Here is a 20,288-nt window from a genome sequence, read left to right on the forward strand (position 1 = left end):
AATACAAATGAAGTAATATGGTCTGCATCTTATGTACTCTGTATATGATCTATGTGTGTTCTGTAAACTTTTTATATAGTGGTTATCTGTAACAGCATTTATAGGTTGTGCAGAGGCAGCATATCTGAATATTGTAGAGCAATCATGGTAACATCATAGGATAACAAAGTAGGCATTCTGATATCTCTCAAAGCAGTTTATAAAGCTGGCAATTTCCAGTGATTATATATTTATCCTAAATATTTGTCTTTAATGCTCAACGGAGGGAAAACTTAGCGCTTATGAAGCTGTTAATGAAATACAACAAAGTTTTAAATTATGGTTTGGGGAATTGGACATCGTAGCTTTTGTATGACTCAAGTTTTATTGTGCTTTATTCAGTGTAAAGCTACACAGATGACTCTACAATTAATTTTGTAAACCTTGTGCATCTTTATTGTCTCTGATGTATCAAGCACACTGGGTGGAGATACATGGCAGTTGTGTACAACACTTGCTATATTAAATGTATTCCTGACTTTTGTAAATTCCCAAGTAAATTTCCCGTCTCTCTGTGGTTCTGCAACATGCATCCGTGAACCAAAATATGTAGTGTTGGTTCGATGTCTTGATATACTCTTTCTTTGTAGGTTTAAAAGAAGTGGAATTGGCTAAAATGTATAAATTCTTTGTTGTCACAGGGAACAAACCAACAAATTAAAGCACATGAAGCCAGCTCAGCAGTGCAGCATGTTAACTTATTGAAAGAGTGGAGCAATGCTCTAGAAAATAAGGTATATCTTCTACTCACTTCTAATTTTCATTGATTTCTTTAAATCATTTAAAAATACTGGAAGAAGCACTTTTTTTTGTTTAACAGCTGTTCAACAGTACAGCTAAAGCATTAGTAGGCTCCAAAAGCAGTCAGGCCATTTAGCATATCTGGTTCCTTTGTTATAATAAAATGCTGTGAGAAACTTGGCTTCGCAACTCCATATACAATTTTCTTCGTTGATAACTTAATTAAAACACTTTCTTCACATAGATAAATGTCCAGTATTACATTTCCTCTTTGAGCTGCCTTCTTACCAAAGGGAGGGTTCAGAAAGCTATGGCAGCACTGTGAGCTGTGGTTTTGCTACATTAGTATTTTTCCAGAGATAACATTATTGGAAATACCATGTAATAAATTGGTTATTTTATTTATTTATTTTTGTTCTTGCTCTCCAAACTTAATGACCTGCAAAAGTTAATTAAACATACTGTAACTCATGGGCATGATGATTTCTGCTTTAGTGCTAGACCAGAATGAAGTTCATGTTGCTGTGCTTCCTTGGGACTCCTAGTTTTAGATTGTTTGGGATTTGGGAGATGCTGGGAACAATATCAGTATCAGCTATGATCCTTTGTTTGGATCATTTGAATTAGTTTGTCTCTTCTGCAAATAAAACTTAAGGCTTTGATTTAAAAATGCAAAACTTCAGAACAAATCACTTTTCTTAAATCTTTTTCAGAAAGGTTTTACATAGCCATTAAAATAATGCCTTTTTTTTTTTTCTTTTTTGTTTGGAAGGAGGGGGGGAGCAGCCAGGTGGATGAAAATTCCAGAATTACCAAACTATTGTACAAATGCAAGTAGAAGAGTCAGGAGCCCCTTCAGATTTTTTTCTAGAATGAGTTAAGTAAGAGTAACAATTCCAGTGTTAAGATCAGTAGCAGTTAAGATATATGCGGCTTGTGACTTCTGTCATCTCACAGTGGACTGCTGTCTCAAATTCAGCAAACTGTCTAGAAAGCATATTCCCTTCTTATTCTACAGTGATTTCTTATGCATGGGTTTCCAGCAGGGTCTTGTCTTGCAGCTGCAGGAAGTGTAGTTTTAAAGCAGAAGTTAACAGGAACAGCAAAATATGATTTTTATCCCCAGCACATTTGTCCCTGTATTCCTTTGTTTTGAACTCAAGCCCCAAAAAGAAACCATTGAGCTTGGGAGGGTTTTTAGATAGAATTTCTACTGTGTATGTAGGGCTTAGTTTGATGATCAATAACAATACTTAAGTTTGCTTTTGCACTTCAATCTCTTTGTTAATGTAGGAACTATACATTTTTGTTTTAACACATACAAATTGATATCCTTAGTTCTTTTTTCATTAGTATAATTAAAACTATACAATTTATTTTACATCATAAGAAAAAAAAAAACAGTTCCCTGTGACTTCCAGAAGATCATGTTCTGCCTTTTGCCAGTGTCCTGAGGGGTGCTCTGCCATTTAAACATGCCCAGCAGTTCTATGTTTGTCTCCTTTATAGAGCTAAGAGAATGTACACTTTACTACTCTTTTGTGTTAAATTTTTGGTTTAACTTCCGTTTAGGACATAGCTGCTTATCATTGTTTGTCCTTTTTTTTTTTTTTTCTTTTCACTTCCTGCTTTGTAGACTTCTTGCTATTCATAATAAAGAGTTGAATCACTGGAAATCCCAAGACTGTGCCAAGTTACCAGAATAGCTAACCACATATCATATGTCAGTGACTTTAATCTAGAGAAGGGTAACAAAATGAATTGTAACTTCATTGTTGCTGTCATCTTTGAGAAAATAAACTATTCTTGCACTGAAGAACAACAGTGCAAAGTTAAATTAGGTAATGAGTATCACAGAAGTCTTGGCCTTGGGGAAGTCAGTGAAAGTCTTGTTGGTTTCTGTAGGGCCAAGATTTCATTTGGGATAATCACTGTGATATGTACGGTGGTTGGCTTCTCCCAGTCACCACGTTCTTTAATAGTGCTTATAGATTATGCTAATTGAAAGTCTTCAGAACTGAAAAGCTTGTGCAAAGTTACGAGTTTGGTATTTGAAAATGGTGCTGTTGGCAGAGAGAAGTGAGAGAAGGTCAGATGTAAAATCTTTAAATCAAAACTCTGGGGCAAATTAGAATTTGCTGTTTGTTCACTCTGTGATGGGACAGACTTGCAGACTGAACTCCCATGGATTTTGTGATGTTGGAAATGAGTTGAACATCATTTTGTGGCTTTGTCACATTCTTAAAGAAATCCAGTGTAAACTGTTTTTTAATATGTGACTTAAATATGTGACCTGTTTTAATCCAGTTTTTTGTGGCATGAGATTTCTTCCATTCTTTTTTTAGTGAGCAGTAACAAACGATAGCTTAATGTGAAAAGCTGCTAAGAGCATGCTTTATCCTAGGAATATTTCAAATATGACAAGAAGGTAAAGGAAGCTGATTGATGCAGTTTGTAAACAGATGCTGTGTTTCCTTTACCCTGTTTTTTACCTGAAGTTCCAAAGACATGCCAAATGCAATTAGGAAACTATATTTAGTGTTCAAGATTTCTTATTCACAAATTACCACTGAAGTACAATTACTGACTTAGCAATGACAGTTCTGTATGATTAAGGGCTGCAGGACATAATTCTGTTTTTCTAGTGTTCTGTAAAACTGCATGGAAAATCTCAGTACAAGACAGGCCCACGTTCTGTAACTTGCACAAAAATGGAAATGTAATGCTAGTGACACAGAATGTAACTGCCTTATGACTGGGAGGCCTGGGGAGGAAACGATGAGAGAAAGGGAATGTAAAGATCAGAATTAACTAAAGAACTCTGATTCATTAAGGAAAAGGAGGACGCAAAAAATTAAAGTGGCTACCCAGCAGATCTGAAGTACGTGGGAGGCACGGATACTAGTTTAATTTCAACTTGGTCTTGAAAATTTTCACTCATACCTAGGCATGCACTCCTACAGCCTTGAGATTGTTTCTCTCTCTGCACTGGCAAAATTAGCTATATCTCATTTCTGTTGAGCCTCTTCTGCCAGTTTTTCCATATATAAAATGTGGAACTAATGTATGTGTGTATACGCACACATGCTACACTATATTGAAAATGGAATACGTATATATATTATGGTATCTCTATGTTTTTGGGCCACTGTCTGATGAACCTGCTGAATGCCTGTGGCCTTTGGCAGTCCTTTGTCTAGTTTAGGTGAGTATAGAAATTGAAATTATTTACCTTTTTAAACAGGCCAGCTTCTTGAGTCTAGGAATTGAGTGACATGTGAAGTGATTTGACTATGTCTGATTAGAGGGCAGTTAAGGTGGTGGAATTCCACAGTAATACCCACATCAGAAGTAAAAATGGCTTATCCTCAAGCTATCATCTGTATTGGGGGTGGTAGTGTAGATTTTTTGGGGAACATGAAGCATCCAAGTAATGGTCTTAATGTGGAACGTTGATCAAGATTTTCCTGGGTCAAAAATGGTGCTGCTTCTTATCCATATAAAGATCTGTCTGTGGAACTAGTCAGGGCATGTCCAAAAGTAATTTGGTGTCAAAATGTTTGTTCTGTATGTTTTTGCTACTGAATAATTTTGGCTGGGGAAAAATGAGATTTTTAAAGAAAAGCAATCCACCACCACAAAGCAATCCCTTCCCCAAACCGTGTTAATGAACAGAGCACAGAATAGTGTGATAGAGAATTATTTATTGTATTACTTTAGTCCCCAAGGAGATATGATATATGATACTATTCTAACTAGGCGCCTGTTTTAAAATCAGAATGAGTCACTAATGAATGAATTCATAAAATGTCAATACAGAGAGAGAATGTAATCCACACTCTGTAGCTCTTTAGGCTTTTCTACTTGTAGGCACCATTGGATTTTCTTTCAAATGCATGGATCCCTTCAGTATCCACTCATTCTAGGAGTTTTCATCACCATCACGTTCTGTGAAGCCAAGACAATTCCATGTAGATTTTTTCCTTTAATTTGCTTTAGATCAGGATAGCATGGAGTAGGTGGGGAAGATTAATATTCCCTTTCCCAACTGACTTTTCAGCTGCTTGGCTTCTCTCTGACATCCCTTCTGTGCAGGGCTTTAGTTCTTAACACTAATCTAGAGCTAAATAGGTTGTTCTTTCCAAACTCCAAGCAACTCCCAAGTCAGTTAGTAGAACTCTGGAAACAAAGCCATTAAATAACAAACTGATTAAAGACAAGATTATGCTTAGACCCAAGTTCTTTTGCTGTTTGTTATCCCGTCTGCACTTTCATTAGCTAAAGTCGTACCAATACCATGCTGTGAAAGTGCAAAAGTAGCTGTCAGAAGGTTGGGGTTTGTTTATTTGCAAGACATGGGGAGAGACTTTACTAGGATCTCATCCCTTTCATGTGCGCAAGATAGTTTAACAAAGTTATAGGTATTTTTAATAAACTTTGGCAGGAGTAATTGTAGAATTTTTTCCAGGTGGCCTTGCTCCAGAATGAAAGTTTGGAAAAGAACAAGAGTATACAAACTTTACATAATCAGATTTGTAGCTTTGAAATAGAAATTGAAAGACAGAAGGAAATGCTGCGGAATAATGAATCTAAAATACTTCATTTACAGGTAAGAAATTTAGAATCTCCCCATTAAAGCAGAAATGGTAGTAGCTTCTGTTATGTGCCTTTATGCTTCTGAAGTGAGGTGTTCTAATTAAAAAGGGGGTGATAGTTTACCTTATTATAAAGCTATTCTGTGTTGGTTTTTTCTCCCCCTTCTGGTCAGTAGCTGGTTTGTTGTGCTTGGAGTAAGATACTTAACTAAAACATTGCAGTTGCCTAGCCTATGTTAAAACAAAAAACCCTGTTTAAAAAGCGAAAAGAATGAAATTACAAATCTTGCCTGAAAAATAGTCATAATTATTTTTTCTTCTCTGAAAAAAAAATTAATAAAAACCTCCACCAAACAAACAAACAAAAAAAACCCTCAAAAAACAACAAACCCTGAGGAACTACTATTGTCAAACTGGTGGACAAGATTAGCACTTTAAGACTGTTATGCGTATAATGTATATTTCTTTTCTGCTTGCTGGTATTGAAAAAAATTATTAACAATGAGTGAGATCAGTTTGGTGTGGAATTAAACCAAATGTAGTACAGTTCATTTGAATACATTTTTCTTAGAAGGATAACAGAAACATGGATTTAAAAAAGTGTATCTGATTAGTCCTTTGCCCAGTAAGTGAATTTCTCATTCTGTGGTCTAAATCCCCTGGCCACAAGCCAGTGTCAAACCAGAAATGCCCTGGATGCTCTAGTGTGGTGCTTAGCCCAAGCTGAAATTCTTTGCTTTGCTTTCAGAGCTGACTTGGGATATGGATGCTGGGAATTTGTGTTAGCTTGTGCGATACTAACCACAATTAGGGAAATCTCAGGAGATAACTTAGCAAGCTATTGTGAAGGTATCATTCACATGTTGTTTTAGTTTGTGTGCTGCTAGAATACCAAATACCTATTTTAGCATCCAGCTTAAAGGAATGTAAATAAAATTGTCTTTTTCACCTACTATTCACTTAACATACTAAACTGCAAGTGCTGATACTCAAGAAAGATACAAGTATCCAAACGAGTATAGCTGAAACTCGAAGGGTAGCACATTCAAGAGCTCAGAGCCTTGAGACCCTCAATGTTGGTTTATAAGGAAACCTTTAAGTTAGTCAACAGCAACATTTCTTCTTATAGAATTTATTTCTTTCTGTGTTCTGCCCACATAGTAACCAGTTTAGCTTGCCTTAGTCATTGTTATTTGGTCTGTTGATAGTCTGGGATATGGCTGCATGCTTACAGTATTGTATTCTAACACTGGGAAGCTAATCCTTGTATGTGTTGATACTGCTGATTGAATCTGCCAGGAGGTAAGTTAATTTGTAAGCCTGGGGTTTTTACACATGCTATCTCAATAACCAGTGATGAGAGTGGAAATGGAAAAAAAACTAGAGGAGAGTTTTTCGTTATTGTCTTGATGACAGGCTGCAACATCTTTTGATTTCTTCAAGCTGTGTTAGCAAAATCAATTTTTGAATGGTTTATGTTTAGGAAAAAAATGCCACAAAACAATATGGTTGGCAGATTCTAACAGGTGGCTTTTTGGTAGTAAGAAGTACTGGGGAGAATGTGTTTTGCTCTTGTTTGTTTGTTGTGTCATCCCGTCCCCCACCACCACCTACTTCTTGCCAGCTATTTTGGTTTAGTTATTTTAAGCCAAACTGTGTTTTACAGCTATTTCAACCTGATTTCTTCGCTTACTGGAACTTTCTGGTTCAGTCAGATTGTTAAGGGCATCCTGGAAACACACCTCAATTTTTGTTTTTTTTCCCTGGACAGTGTGATTAGCCTTTTTCTGTTGCCTACTGGGAGCTGAAGGAATTAGTTACCTGTTGTGAGCCATTCTTTTTCTGGGTTGCGTTGAACAGCCATGGCTAGACAAGAGCCACAGATATTTCCAGTGTAGAACTAGCCAATTCAGGTCTGGGCAAGTGATACTTGCTTAGTCCCCCAAGTCCTGTGCATGCTAGTTATTTGTGGTACGGTTGCAGTATTAGTTGTCATATAACTTTCTTTGGCTTGGGAACAGCTGCTTCACTGGGCACAACTGGCGTTATCTGCACTGCGAGGCATTTAACACAACTGGTGTAAATGCATCAGAGGTGTCTAGGCACTGTCAGGAACCTCAACCTTGAAATGTTCTGATTCAGATTAATTTTCTATATACTGGTCTCTAGGGAAGGTGTTCTTACCAAGAGAGTATATGATGGCTTTTTCAACTGCTGTCTCATGGAAAGAACTTTCACATCCAGTATCCAGTCTTTCTTAGGGGTATATAGAAGCATATTAGTAAGTCAAGTCTTAAGCTGAGTGTGGACGTGAGATACTTAGACAAAAGAAACAATGACCTTATGAATATACAATTATTTGATTGGTAATACATCCTTCAGAGGAGGAGGAGGTATAATTTGTTTTCGCAGTCTAGTAGTACCTCTGGTTCCTTTTCTAGTGTGTTCTTTAGCTTTCCAGTTTTGCTCTGTCAGTTGCATGGAAAGGTACATTAAGAGCATCTGAAATAGAGAGATTTCTTCAGTTCCTCATGACATTTTCTAAATTTTAGTAAGAATAGTGCTAAAATTCTGCAAATGGTTTATTAGAAATACCAAACAAAACCTAGATGAAAATCAACATCAAGTAGATCCCTCAGTGGTTTGCCAGACATTACTGATTTACAACTGGATTACTGAGCTGGAGAGGTCAGTTGCTGGAGTAAAAAGTGCATGCAGAGAATTGATATCTACTTGAAAATTTATGAGTACGGTGTGAGACATCTGTGTGCTTTCTAATGGAGTAATTAGAGTGAAATTCTTCACTGCTGTATTAAATTCTGATTTAGTACATCAGTATCTCCCAGCATGAGTGAGGTTGACTCCCTGTAGGGTAAAAAGATAAGAGATCCCACTGCTTTAAAAAAAAAACAGAATACAAGTCTATTTCTGATTATTCTGTCTCTCTTGAATTCTCATGGAGGGGTACAGGAGATAAAATACTACACATTTGCCAATGTGTGGCAGAAGCAGCTAATAACCAGAATTGGTTGTGTAAGTAGAATGTAGACTGTTGCACACGGGTTGATGGAGAGAAGTTGATCCCTAATTACAACTTATGGTAAACTTCTCCTGAAAGAATAGCTTACACCTCTGCATCTTTACCACTTTCCCAGTTCATCAAAAAATGTGTTTATTCATTTTGTTTGATACTGTGTTAGTGCCAAGAGGTCCCAGTTGGAAAGTAGAGCATCTCCATGTGAAGCACTGTACAAACCTATGACTGTGTTACTTTTGCCTTGGAGAGTTCATGTTTTGTGCAAGGAGAAAGATCAGACTTGGGCACACCTTGAGTTTACTTTTGCCTGTTAACTGTGAACTACTGGACAGATCTTGTGGCTCTGCTCTTACAACACTCATTCAGGCCATTCCATGGTGTGTTTCCTTTTATATGTATAGCTACAGCCCTTCCCTATTTTATTTTCTGATTACCATCAGAAGTGAGAGGGTATGACTGTGTTGTTAGCTGATGATTAATTAGTATGTCCAGGCAAGTTACTTTATCTATTAATGGGGCCATACCACTGTGTTTATGATTCAGTACACAGCTTTCCTTCACAAAGTCATGATTTTGCAAGTGAGATACATAAGCTTGTTTTAAAACACCAACATAGAAATAAATAGTTAATCTCAGAATATGTTACTTTGTGGTTTTGAGACACAATAAAATAAAACACTCCTAGAACATGACTTTGCTAGCTGGCTTATCAAATTGACAGACTTCAATTAATTGTTACAGACTTTCAGTATAAATGAAACCACATGATTAAAAGTAAATGCCTAAAAGGGGAAATGAAGGTTGCATGAGGCAGAATGGGTTTTGCTTCTTAAAAAAAAGTAGCAGTTGAGTACAAAGCAAGAAAATACAGTTATTTTGCATTTACATTCTGGTTAGCCATGTGGATTCAACGTTCCCCACTGATGGGGAAAAACCTTTTTTACATATGTTGGCACTATATGATGATCAACTATAAAGTTAGATTTGGAATTTAACTGTAGGTGGTAGCAAAAGTAGTTTCTTGTCTCAAATACTTTTATTATCATTTGAACTTCACAACTGGTTATGGGGTTCTGGCTAAAATTCCTGCTAGTCCAAATTAGCTGTGATAATGTGAAGTGCTATGAGTTTTTTGCATCAGATTTGAGGTAGACCGGGAAATAAGTCTCCTTTGTACTTGCAATATACTGAGGTGCTTGCAATGCCCCTCTTTCAGAGAATACCCCCCTTTTCTAGATATTTTTTTTCTGGAGTATTATATTTCATGACTTTCCAAAATCAGCTGGCGTTTGGTTTTTTCTTTGCTTTCTTAAAAAGACTCAACCAGCAAGCACCTTCAGGATGCATGGCTTATTCAGTCTAGGAAGTAATGGCGGGAATTTTAAGAATGCTTAAGGGGACAGAAGTGGTAGTTTTGCTTTTACACTCTTGAGGGCTTCTGCTATGATTACGGGCACGTAGTAACTTAGGCTTTGATAACTGATTGATGTGAGCTTGCAGCTTGCTAATGCCGCTGTATCTGCACATACATATACTCCTGCTCCCTGTGTGCAAGAGTACTGGTGTTTTTCTGGAGGGGCAAGTTTATTTTGCTGTTACCCAATGATAAATGTGTGCACATGAGCAGCCACTTGATTCACATCATGGTAAGTTGTTGTGCCCATGCTTTGTTGCTTCAGTACTCTGACCTTCTGGTATCAGCCTATAATATCAATATAGAGACATTCAGAATATTGGTTCTTGCATTGAAAGTTGTTTGGTTGTTTTTTTTAATTTAGATGAGAGCATACTAACAGTTCCTCTTTTTTTACTAATTGTGTTGATAATTCTGATAATGCTTTAATATTTATACCTGTACAGCACTAAAGATTTTTATAAGTGTTTTATAAATACTTGAGCTATTCCTCTATAAATTTTCAACGTTTGTGTTACTAAAGTATTTGACATAAGTGAAACTTCTTTATATTGGAAATGTGTCCTTGATTAATTTGCATAAATTAATGTCTTTTTGTTATTTTAACTCATACCTTATTGTTTTATAAAGCGAGTGATAGACAGTCAGGCAGAAAAACTGAAAGAACTGGACAAAGAAATCCGTCCCTTCAGACAGAACTGGGAGGAGGCTGACAGCATGAAGAGCAGTGTAGAGTCCCTCCAGAACAGAGTGACTGAGCTGGAAAGTGTTGATAAAACTGCTGGGCAAGGAGCTCGAAATACAAGTAAGTATAAGCACAATGGACTGAAGTACTCGGTGCTGCTGTCAAGGAAAAAAAAAATATTTTGGATAGCACTCCCATGGTGATTTTTATGTGGAAGCATCAATAATGCTGGCTCTTCTGATTTTTCAATAGGGAGCTGTGTAATCCCTTTGGCAATGTTGCATTGCTTCTACACCGCTTCTTAGGCTTGATTCTAGTCTTGTTTTCTTGACCGCTGTCTTGATTACAGTGTTAGTTCATTATAAGTAGTTTCTCAGTTGATCTTTGACAGCTAATAGCTTTCAGCAGGTTCTTTAAAGGTAGTGGTATATTGACAAGTCTTCTTTTATTACTCTTCTCCCCCATGAATGGATCAGCAGTCTGGTTATCTACCTAAAAGCACCTGTCCAGATATCTGTTACGGCGGGGGGTATATTTGATCCAAAGAAAACTGTGGGATCTGCTTGAGAATAAGGTTATTGTCATGCTTGCTGAATAAAGTGGAACTGGAGATTTAGCAAGTAGTGTAGATCACATGTAAGTGTTTAAATGATTAGGACAAAGAACTTAACATGTAAATAAATCTATATAAAGCAAACTCGCCATACAAATTCATCTGCTTCTTGGTATTGTATGTCGGCCAGTTTTGCCAGTGTGCAAAGACGAGTAACATTTTCACATGAGGAAAAGGGGACATTAAAAACAGCCTTCCCGCCAAACTAAGTGATCATATAATACAGAGCTAAGCTTGATTTTTCTGTTCTTTTGTGATGAACATTAGACATGGTAACAGCACTACACTTCTGAGACAAGTAGTGCCTGAGAAGAACAGTCATGCTTCTGAATTTCAGGGGGTTTATGCAGGATGTGTGACCACTTCCAAGTTCTTCACTGTTAATAGGAATCTACAGATAATGCTACCAAGTCTGCTCTGAAAAAATTGAAGCCTCTGTAGTCAGATTGCTTAGTTTAGGCAAAATTTATGTTAGATGACTTGAATATTCGACTTTTACTGTATGCGTGATTAACACCCACGTTTTTAGAAATCCCTAGATACTAGCTGGCAAACTGTTGTCTGTGGAAATTGCTTCATTAGTGGCCGAATGTGCTTTGGCTCTTGAGGAGGAGAGTTTTCTTATGCAGTAGGAACATTACGAATGATTTTTACAGTCTTTAGAAAAATAAGCTTTTCTCACCCCTGTCCTTCCTGTTTTCTAACAGGCCTGCTAGAGACACAGCTGAGCAGACATGATCAGATGCTGAGTGTTCATGATATTCGGCTGGCTGACATGGACCTCCGATTCCAAGTTTTAGAAACTGCCAGTTACAACGGAGTATTAATTTGGAAAATTCGAGATTATAAACGTCGGAAGCAAGAGGCAGTTATGGGGAAGACTCTGTCCTTGTACAGCCAACCCTTTTATACTGGATACTTTGGCTACAAGATGTGTGCCAGGGTTTACCTTAATGGAGATGGCATGGGAAAAGGGACGCACTTGTCGCTGTTTTTTGTCATAATGCGTGGAGAATACGATGCATTGCTTCCTTGGCCATTTAAACAGAAAGTGACTCTCATGCTAATGGATCAGGGACCGTCTCGACGCCACTTAGGAGATGCTTTCAAGCCAGATCCCAACAGCAGCAGTTTCAAGAAGCCAACTGGAGAAATGAACATTGCATCCGGCTGCCCAGTCTTTGTGGCTCAAACTGTTCTAGAGAATGGAACGTATATTAAAGATGATACTATTTTTATTAAAGTCATAGTGGATACATCGGATCTACCAGACCCCTGACATACAATAGGGGAGGCGGATTAAACAGAAGACAACTCCGTTTGGGGTTTTTATATCAGTTTGTCTTCAGTCAGAGGTCCTAAAGCTCACAGAACCACCTTGTGGAACAGATGGAAGAGTTTGAAGGCATAACTGCATAGGGTCCAATTGCGAAAGTAGCAACACATTAAGAAATCATACCATGGTATATTTTTTAATAGAACTAGCAACACTTAAGCTCTGAAGAATCACTTATCCCTCCTGAGGATAATGATTATGGTCAGAGAGGATTTTTTTTTTTTAACTTATTAATGCTCTAGTCAATTGGAGGTGAAAAGACATATACAGTATGTGCTGAATAAATTACTGACTTTTCTTTCTTTAAGCTAGAATACAAAAACAAAAAAACTTCACACGTGGGCTAGCTGGAAATTGTCAGCATGTTAAAAGAAGAAATGATGAAGTAATGTTGCAATTATGATATTATTTGAAAAACTGAGGTGCAATCTTGTCTGAAATATAGTATATTGTCTTTTTAAGGCCTCATCTGGTCTCTGTTTTAATAATTACTTTGTCAGAAGATCTTGGAAAAGTTTCCATGTCTTCTCAAAAGTATCTGAATCAAAATCATATTTTTATTTAAAGTTCTATTGTTACAGAAAACATTTTATTTTAAAACTGTTGATAGACTGATATTTCTTGGAAGAAAAATAGAAGATATCAAACACTGGTTATCACTTGTGATAGAAAAAAAAACTATTCAATTCTGTTATTTCTCTTTAGAAATGTAAACCTACAATATATGTCGTAGTTAATGACACTATTTCAAAATTAAGGAAAAATCACTCATGGATGCTGTGCATCATTATCAGATTTATAATTGTTTTCACCCTAAAATAGGGCATTTGTTGAACTTTGGAGTTCTAAACGGAATCCTGTACATTTTTTAAAGTTCTGCCCCATGCTTTCCAATCAAGCTATATATGTTGCACATTATGCTGTCAGCAGTATATAGTATTTTCAGTATTGGGGAGGAGGATTAGTGCTGAAAAAAAGCCTATATGTTCGTTCTGTACTAGCAGCCATTGCTTCTTAAGGACAAGTCAGCTATGTCTTAATACAGTGATGGTGGCTTGCATGCATACATGTGCCTTAGATGTGCTGTGCTGCTTATAAACCATAGCTTTTTTATTCAGATTAATTCTGATATCTGAAATGGTAGTTTAATTGGACTTCAGGCATAATGTTTAGCCTTGTCTTCAGAGCCCTTAGGTACCTTGTGATGTACAAAATAGAAGCCAAAGCCCTTTTCTTTGGCTTCTGGAGCTTCTATGACTTGGCCATGGTGGAATCCAACTTATTCAGGTGCCAAAACGTTATGCTCAGTGCTCCTATGGAGCTTGGACTAGACAGTCTCCATGGCCACTGTGAAGGCAGGCGACATTTTTTCCTCTAATGCCTGTGGTTGTAGGGTGGCATCACTTGAAACGGACTGATCTGAGAACTCTGTGGGGCTGTGAATGTATACGCTCGTGACAGCTTTTCATAGCAGACTAGCATCCTAACAGGGAATGCATGGGCTTCTTTCTTGTAACAGCCTGAACTGCAGTGGAAAGCATTTGCTAGCCCTGAAACATGCTGATTGCAACCTGCTGTGTTCATCTGCTTCTGTTTAATAGCCTGTGACAAGCAAGTCTAGAGACATAGTCTGACTGTGGTGCACTTTAAAATCCAAGAACCTCTTAGGCAGAACAGACTTGCACCCCTATGTTTTTAGCCTTTGTGGGCTTGAAAGAAAACGTTGCATCTCAGCCTTTAATGTCAGGTTGCATCAGTTTTCTGCTTTTTGAGGCATAGTCACAATTTTTGTCTAAGGTGCAGTTGAATTCATGCCTTTGTATTTCAGCTCGTCTTTGCCGTTGTCTTTTTTGGCTGTGCCTTCACACACAGTGCCTGCAAGAAGTATTTATGAATATACAATGCATGCTAAGTGGTCTTCATGGGTTTTCCAGGCACCTGCTAGAATACTGCCTGCTGCTGTCACAACTGTCAGCAGCAACTTGTCTTCCTTTTCTCGCCTTCCATTGTCCAGGTGCTGTACTCTCTTTATGGTACATAGCTGTCAACGGGTGCAAGCTCAAATATGGAGGCATGTGCTAGCATTTAATTTCTAGCACAGAAGGAGGATGTTCTGCACAAGAGATAAGTATCTACAGATATACCGGCATCTATATCTCTAGATATAATTATATGGCACTTGCAGTTTTATGCAGGCTGCATAAGCAAACCCATCACTTTATGCTTTTGGGCGAAGGTTCGCTCAACTTGTGTTATTTTAATAATTGTGAATGTAGGCAGCTGAGCTTTTGTGTTTGTGCATCACAGAATTTTACTGAAAACAGGATTCCCAAGTGGAAATGTCCAAAGGACTCTCCTCCCATTGCTATTGCATGTCTTGAAAACTTATATGAAACCGTTTGGCCATCTCAAAACAGTTTATATCCTGTTTCAATCTGGGACTTGGAGGAGATTTCTAGTATAAGCAGGGCCCAGCATATTCTGCAGATTTGTGACTACAGTTTCCAACTCCTGTGACAGAATTGCGCTTCTAAATCCAGGCTCTTTAAAAAAGGAGGAAAAAAGTGTTTCCAGCCTTTGTGATTGAAAAAGGACTTTGAAACATGAGAAAGTGTAAACTAATAGGGAAGTCTTCCTGAGTCTGCACACAGCCTAAACTAGTAGCTTTAAGAGATCTGAATATCTCCTCTTAGTGGGATATTGACTCAGAAACTTCATAGAGAAGTTTAAATATGAACACTGCTAACTATATTAATGCCGATCACTGTAGCAGAAACATCAGTCACTGTTGTATTTCACAGATCTCTATGCTGCTTTCCACATCTCCCAAGTGCCGAAAGCACCAGCTGCCAGAATCTTCAGCTTCACTTGGGCAGCTTTTATAATGCAGTAATGTGCTATCAATATAAAAATATTTTTGCATATATGCTTTTTATCACAGTTAATAAAATGGAGGCCTACTGCACTTATTTTTTAAAACTACATGAAGCTGCCAGAGAATTTCCAGTTTGCCAACCCTGCCTACTGTGAAATCCAGGATCTTGCTACACAAATGTAGACACCGCCTGCTGTGGAATACCCAAAGCCTTGACTGTAACACCCCTTTCTCCGCAGAACTCGCGGGCCATCTCTGTAGAGTTCTTACTGTGTACATAGAAAATCGGTTTCCTCTGCTTTCCAGCAAGGAGTATGTAGCATTTTGTGAACACAAGGCCACTGTATATTCTCTAAATTGAAAGGAAAAGATACCTGGTGCTTTACTCAACACTTAAAATTATTTGACTTTTTTTTCTCATCATTGAAATGCCCTTTATCCTTTTTTCTATATGTTCCTGACCAGATATCCAAAGTTTTCTAGGGTCTGTCTGTTTAAAGTGATTCATGAGGCAGCAGTCTGCCCCCACATACGCTCTTGAATCCCAGCTAACTCCTGTGGTGTGCCATTGTTGCAAGGGGGTCCCAGAGTATTTGCTTTACTTTGAACAGAGTTTCTTCAATGGAACTTTTTTTTCCTCAGCTTAGTAATTCTTAGCAGCACACAACTGAAGTCTCTTGCTGGTATTCTTTCTTAACGATGACGCTTCAAGTTACGTACAAACCTCTTCTGTTTCCAGTTTTCTCTAGGGAGATTCCAGTGTATGACTATGTGGATGTTGCCCTTTTTGTACACTCTTCAGCACAGGATGAGTGCATCTGTTACCTAGAAAGTAAGACTTGAATTCTAAACAGGATGAAACTATATGGGTGTTTAAAGACCAACCTGTGATGCTGATGCATGACCATGTCTGCATTTCTTCTCTGATCTAATTAAAGGGGTCTTGTTTCAGTTACTGTCTACATGGTACACCTTCAACTGCTGACTTACAATATGCAATGTTGTTTTCAGCCTTGTACTGTAAATGTTCTTCACAATGAGAACGTGCAATAGGGAAAAGGGGATGATGGATGGCATAATTTTGACAGAAAAAGCGTTGTGGGTAACATGCTAGCTTTCTTATAAATATTAAATACAGTTTACTTCCTTTTCCCATGGATTTTCCTACTTGGAAAAGGAAAGTTGAAGATACGTGCCTGTTTCTGTGCCTGGTGAATTTCTCAAATGCGAAGGTAATGGAGATTGTGTTAGTTGTAATTTAAGTGTTGAACCCATGAATGGTAGGTTGTGATTGTATCGTTCATGTTTCTCAGCTTGCCATGATTGCGGCTTGTTGAGGTGGAGTTTAAAAGCTATCACCTATTTGTATCTGTATTCTATCATGTGGGATAGGCGTTTCACCAACAATGCAAGGTTTCTGTTGTTTTCTTTTGTTTTTAAAACACTGGTGCTGTTTGGTCCGAGACAGAGAAGCATGTAGAGTGACAAGAAAAGTTGCCTGCACCACAGAAGAGTGACAAATGTGACTGCAGTATTGATGCCTTGATACGATTTAACTATGCAAATATACAAATAGGTGAGGGGGAAAAATTCTTGGGTTGCATAACTAATCTCTTAGGTTTTGCTCTGTAAATGACTCATACGTGTGTAGGTACATACATATACACACAGACATGCATGCACATATATATGCAATGTCTTTATGTAGAAGTGATGAAACAAAACCCTTCAAGTTATACTTGATCAATTGGTGCAAATAGAACTTGCTGCTGCTAAGGGAGGATCTTGGCTAAGGACAAACTTTGGATTCACATATTCCAGGTTTGAAGACCTGTATATAGCAAACAGTTTGTTTAGTCTTTCTGAAGACCTTGGAATGTCATCTAGGACACATGTCCTTCCTCATACTCTGCTAATTTGGAGGTTCCGCTATTTTGAACAAGCATAGTGATGGGCAAGTTGTTGATGGCAAATTCTTTCCTTTAATTTGGGAACAAAATATAATAAAAAGCAGCTGGACCTCTTCCTGGAATTTCTGTCGTGTTCAGTCAATACCTCTATATTCTGGTTGACCTAGAAATCATAGTTACTGCAATAAAAACAATCGGTTTGGGAATTCAGCCTGTCTGAGAGTAGTTTTTAGTGCTATTTACAGTGTAGGAAGCACTTTGCATCTGCAAACATATTCCTCTTAGAGCAAGTGCTGTTTGGCTTTTCTGGAAAAAGGAAACCAGGGATGAGATGTGACTTGCCCAGAGTCATTAAAGGAATCTCCCAGAGCTGGGACCGAATGAGGGGTTCCAGTTTTCCTAGTGTTATCTTCAAATCACTAGGTTTTACTCATTTAATACATTTGTCCTTTAAAGGAACTGAAAAAGGATTTGATGTACCTTAAAAGACCCACATCGGGACAGTAAGGGCTAGTATTAAACATACAAGCTGTCGTGATTTGGGGTTGTACGTGTACGGTAGCCCAGATGTTGCTCACTACTCGGTGCTTTGCACAGCCTGCAGAGTGGAACGCCAGCACGATGTGTCAGCGTGAGTAATCACAGCACATGCGTGTCCTGGTCTGTTTGTTCAGAATCACCCAACAAAGTAAGTCTCACTTGATGCTCCTCTTAACTGAGGAGGGGGTATACAATTTTGAAGTGAAGTGGCTTCGTCTTAGTTCTACCAGCCTGTAGCGTGACCAACCATTTCTTTCTTGCGGGGCTTTCTTCCTTTTTCTTTAAACCAAAATATGGAGGGCTTAGTTGTTCTTCCCTGCCTCTTAATCCAGGCCTTTGAGAAGCACCAGATAGGGACGATTGTGGAAAACTTTGGACTGCTGATTCAGGGACATCCTCTTAAGATTTAGAAGAGTAGAGATCTACAACATGTAAGGGATCTGACTATTCCTATTTCTTTTCCAATTTGTGGTCAAGACTGCAGCTTCTGTCTTCCATTTCATGATCTTTAGTGTAGATACTAGGCTGTGTTTGTTTAGATTTTTTTCCCTCCAAGTTAGGATTAGTTCCTTAGGGTTCAAATAAGTTCTAAATTTCACAGAGAAGCACCTGAACCAAAATCCTGGACCCAAACATCCCAGACTTGATGTGGAATTCAAATCTGGATCCCAACTCTGTGGCTTACTAACCTACCCATTTAGGGAAGGGTTTGTTGTCTCTACGTGGTGTTTGTGTTTTTGGTCCTTTGGAACTAAGCTTTTAATTTGGTTGCCAGTTCTGCAAGGACTTTTTAACTTCTTAGCAATGCCGGTGTTCACACGCTCCATTGCTGGCAGTGCGATGCGTAGTGATAAAATTTGACTCTGTCTAAGGGTTACTGAGATAAACCAGCATTATCATTCGTAAAGGTCATTTTCTTGCATAGTGTTCTGAGCTTTGGATTTGAATATAGCTCACACCTGAAAGGACACATCTTCCAACTATGACCTGCATCACTGGCAGAGAGTTGTATAATTTGTACTTGTGGAATGGGAAGGTACAAGCTTCCATCATTGCTGATGCATCATGTGATCCACCTGTTTTGTTTTTCTTAGTGTTGTTTGGTTTATAGATTATTTTTCAGTTTTATAGAAAAAAAAAAAAGGGGGAAGTTCAGGATTTTTTCTACAAGGTATAAAACTCCAATGATTTAGTGGTGACTAGAGAGCTGTGAAAAATACCCCATTAGGAGATGATGGGCTAAACGTAGGTCCATTTCTCTTAGACAAGTAGGATAACCTTTAAGATGCATGGAACAACGTAATAATCGGGAAAACGAAAGCTGACATTTGTTTCCAAGAAATTCTGTAAGAAATATCTATGGAAAAGACATTAGTGATCGAGAATAATGTACAAATTAACGTGTTTGAAACTTGTGTATCCATTTCTTTAATCTCATACTCTTCAGTGAACGGTACACTTGTGTTCAGTTTTATGATCAAAAACAAAGACCAAAGAAGGCCAACCTCATTTGATTGTGTATATTCTGCCTGTCTTAATTATCAATAGCTGTAAGGATACAGTGCAAGTGATCTGGTAACCAGTGGTTCTCGTCCTTTTCTTTTAGGGGGAAAAACAACTTTAAAATGTATAATTTATTGCTCAGCAATAACCATGTTGTTAAAATAATAATATGAAAAAGGAATTAGCAACATGTCTTAATTTCCCAATAGCATTATTATATGTTGTATTTCAGTTTATTGTATATTGTGTTTTTGTATTTATTTGTGTTTGGAGGTCTTGCTATGTCTTTTTGTGTTCAAATGCTAATAAACAAGGACAGTGTGTAAGAGTGTAGAATGCCAAACTCTGAAATGCTAAACTGTGTTATTAAAGAAAAAATAAATCTAAGTAGGAAATCATATTTTTTAAAAAAAACTGGTGTGTTGAATTTGAATGGCAGCTGTTGACTTGCAGGTGGCCAGGGTGCATCCTTTCTCCTCTCTGAACCCATGGTAGGTTGGCTGTTCGGTGCTTTACAGTTACATGCCTGATAGACCTTTATTGTGGCACATCCCTTCCTCTTCACAGGAGACTTGCCATAACTTTTATCGGTCCGATTTTCGATGTGATAACTCTGCTAGAATAAACAAGGTGATGGTATTTGTCCTAACATCAGTGTCAGGAGTCGTTATGCAAATAGAGTAGAAATAATTGAAATGGCTTTTCATGTAGTTTTGGTACACCACTTTCCCAAAGAGGTGTGGGAGAGGAAAGACGAGAGTATGGCTTGAATGTCTGAGGATGTAGATTATTTTTTTTTTTTTCTCCTCCAGTGTCATTAATGACTTTTCGCAACTCAGAAATGCATTTCAGGTGTGTGTTTGAAATCATGGACCACAGTGCAGTCTGTAAAAGCAGCACCCTGTTTTGAAGTGAGTGAAGCAGTATTTCTGCCGCATTTCAGATCTGCCCTAGTGATGGAAACCCTGATCCCCAGAGGTGGGTGTGAGGCATGCCTGAC

The 20,288-nt window shown here is 37.9% G+C and overlaps 1 protein-coding gene across 12 annotated transcripts in view; it reads left to right on the forward strand.

Moving 5' to 3' along the window:
• TRAF3 (TNF receptor associated factor 3) overlaps window positions 1-19,688 on the forward strand; it is a 71,286-nt gene extending 51,598 nt beyond the window's left edge. For 9 of the 12 annotated variants that reach the window (XM_056345516.1, XM_056345515.1, XM_056345513.1 and 6 more), the window contains 4 exons: window positions 681-773; window positions 5,249-5,389; window positions 10,457-10,631; window positions 11,832-19,688. In XM_056345516.1, coding sequence (XP_056201491.1) covers window positions 681-773; window positions 5,249-5,389; window positions 10,457-10,631; window positions 11,832-12,403 — 981 coding nt within the window. In that variant the 3' untranslated portion in view covers window positions 12,404-19,688. The remainder of the gene's footprint in view (window positions 1-680; window positions 774-5,248; window positions 5,390-10,456; window positions 10,632-11,831) is intronic. The other 3 variants (XM_056345522.1, XM_056345523.1, XM_056345524.1) reach the window with 2 other exon arrangements.
• Window positions 19,689-20,288: the final 600 nt, after the last annotated feature.

Source organism: Falco biarmicus, chromosome 7 (genome assembly GCF_023638135.1).
Source record: "Falco biarmicus isolate bFalBia1 chromosome 7, bFalBia1.pri, whole genome shotgun sequence".
NCBI classification, from domain to species: Eukaryota; Metazoa; Chordata; class Aves; order Falconiformes; family Falconidae; genus Falco; species Falco biarmicus.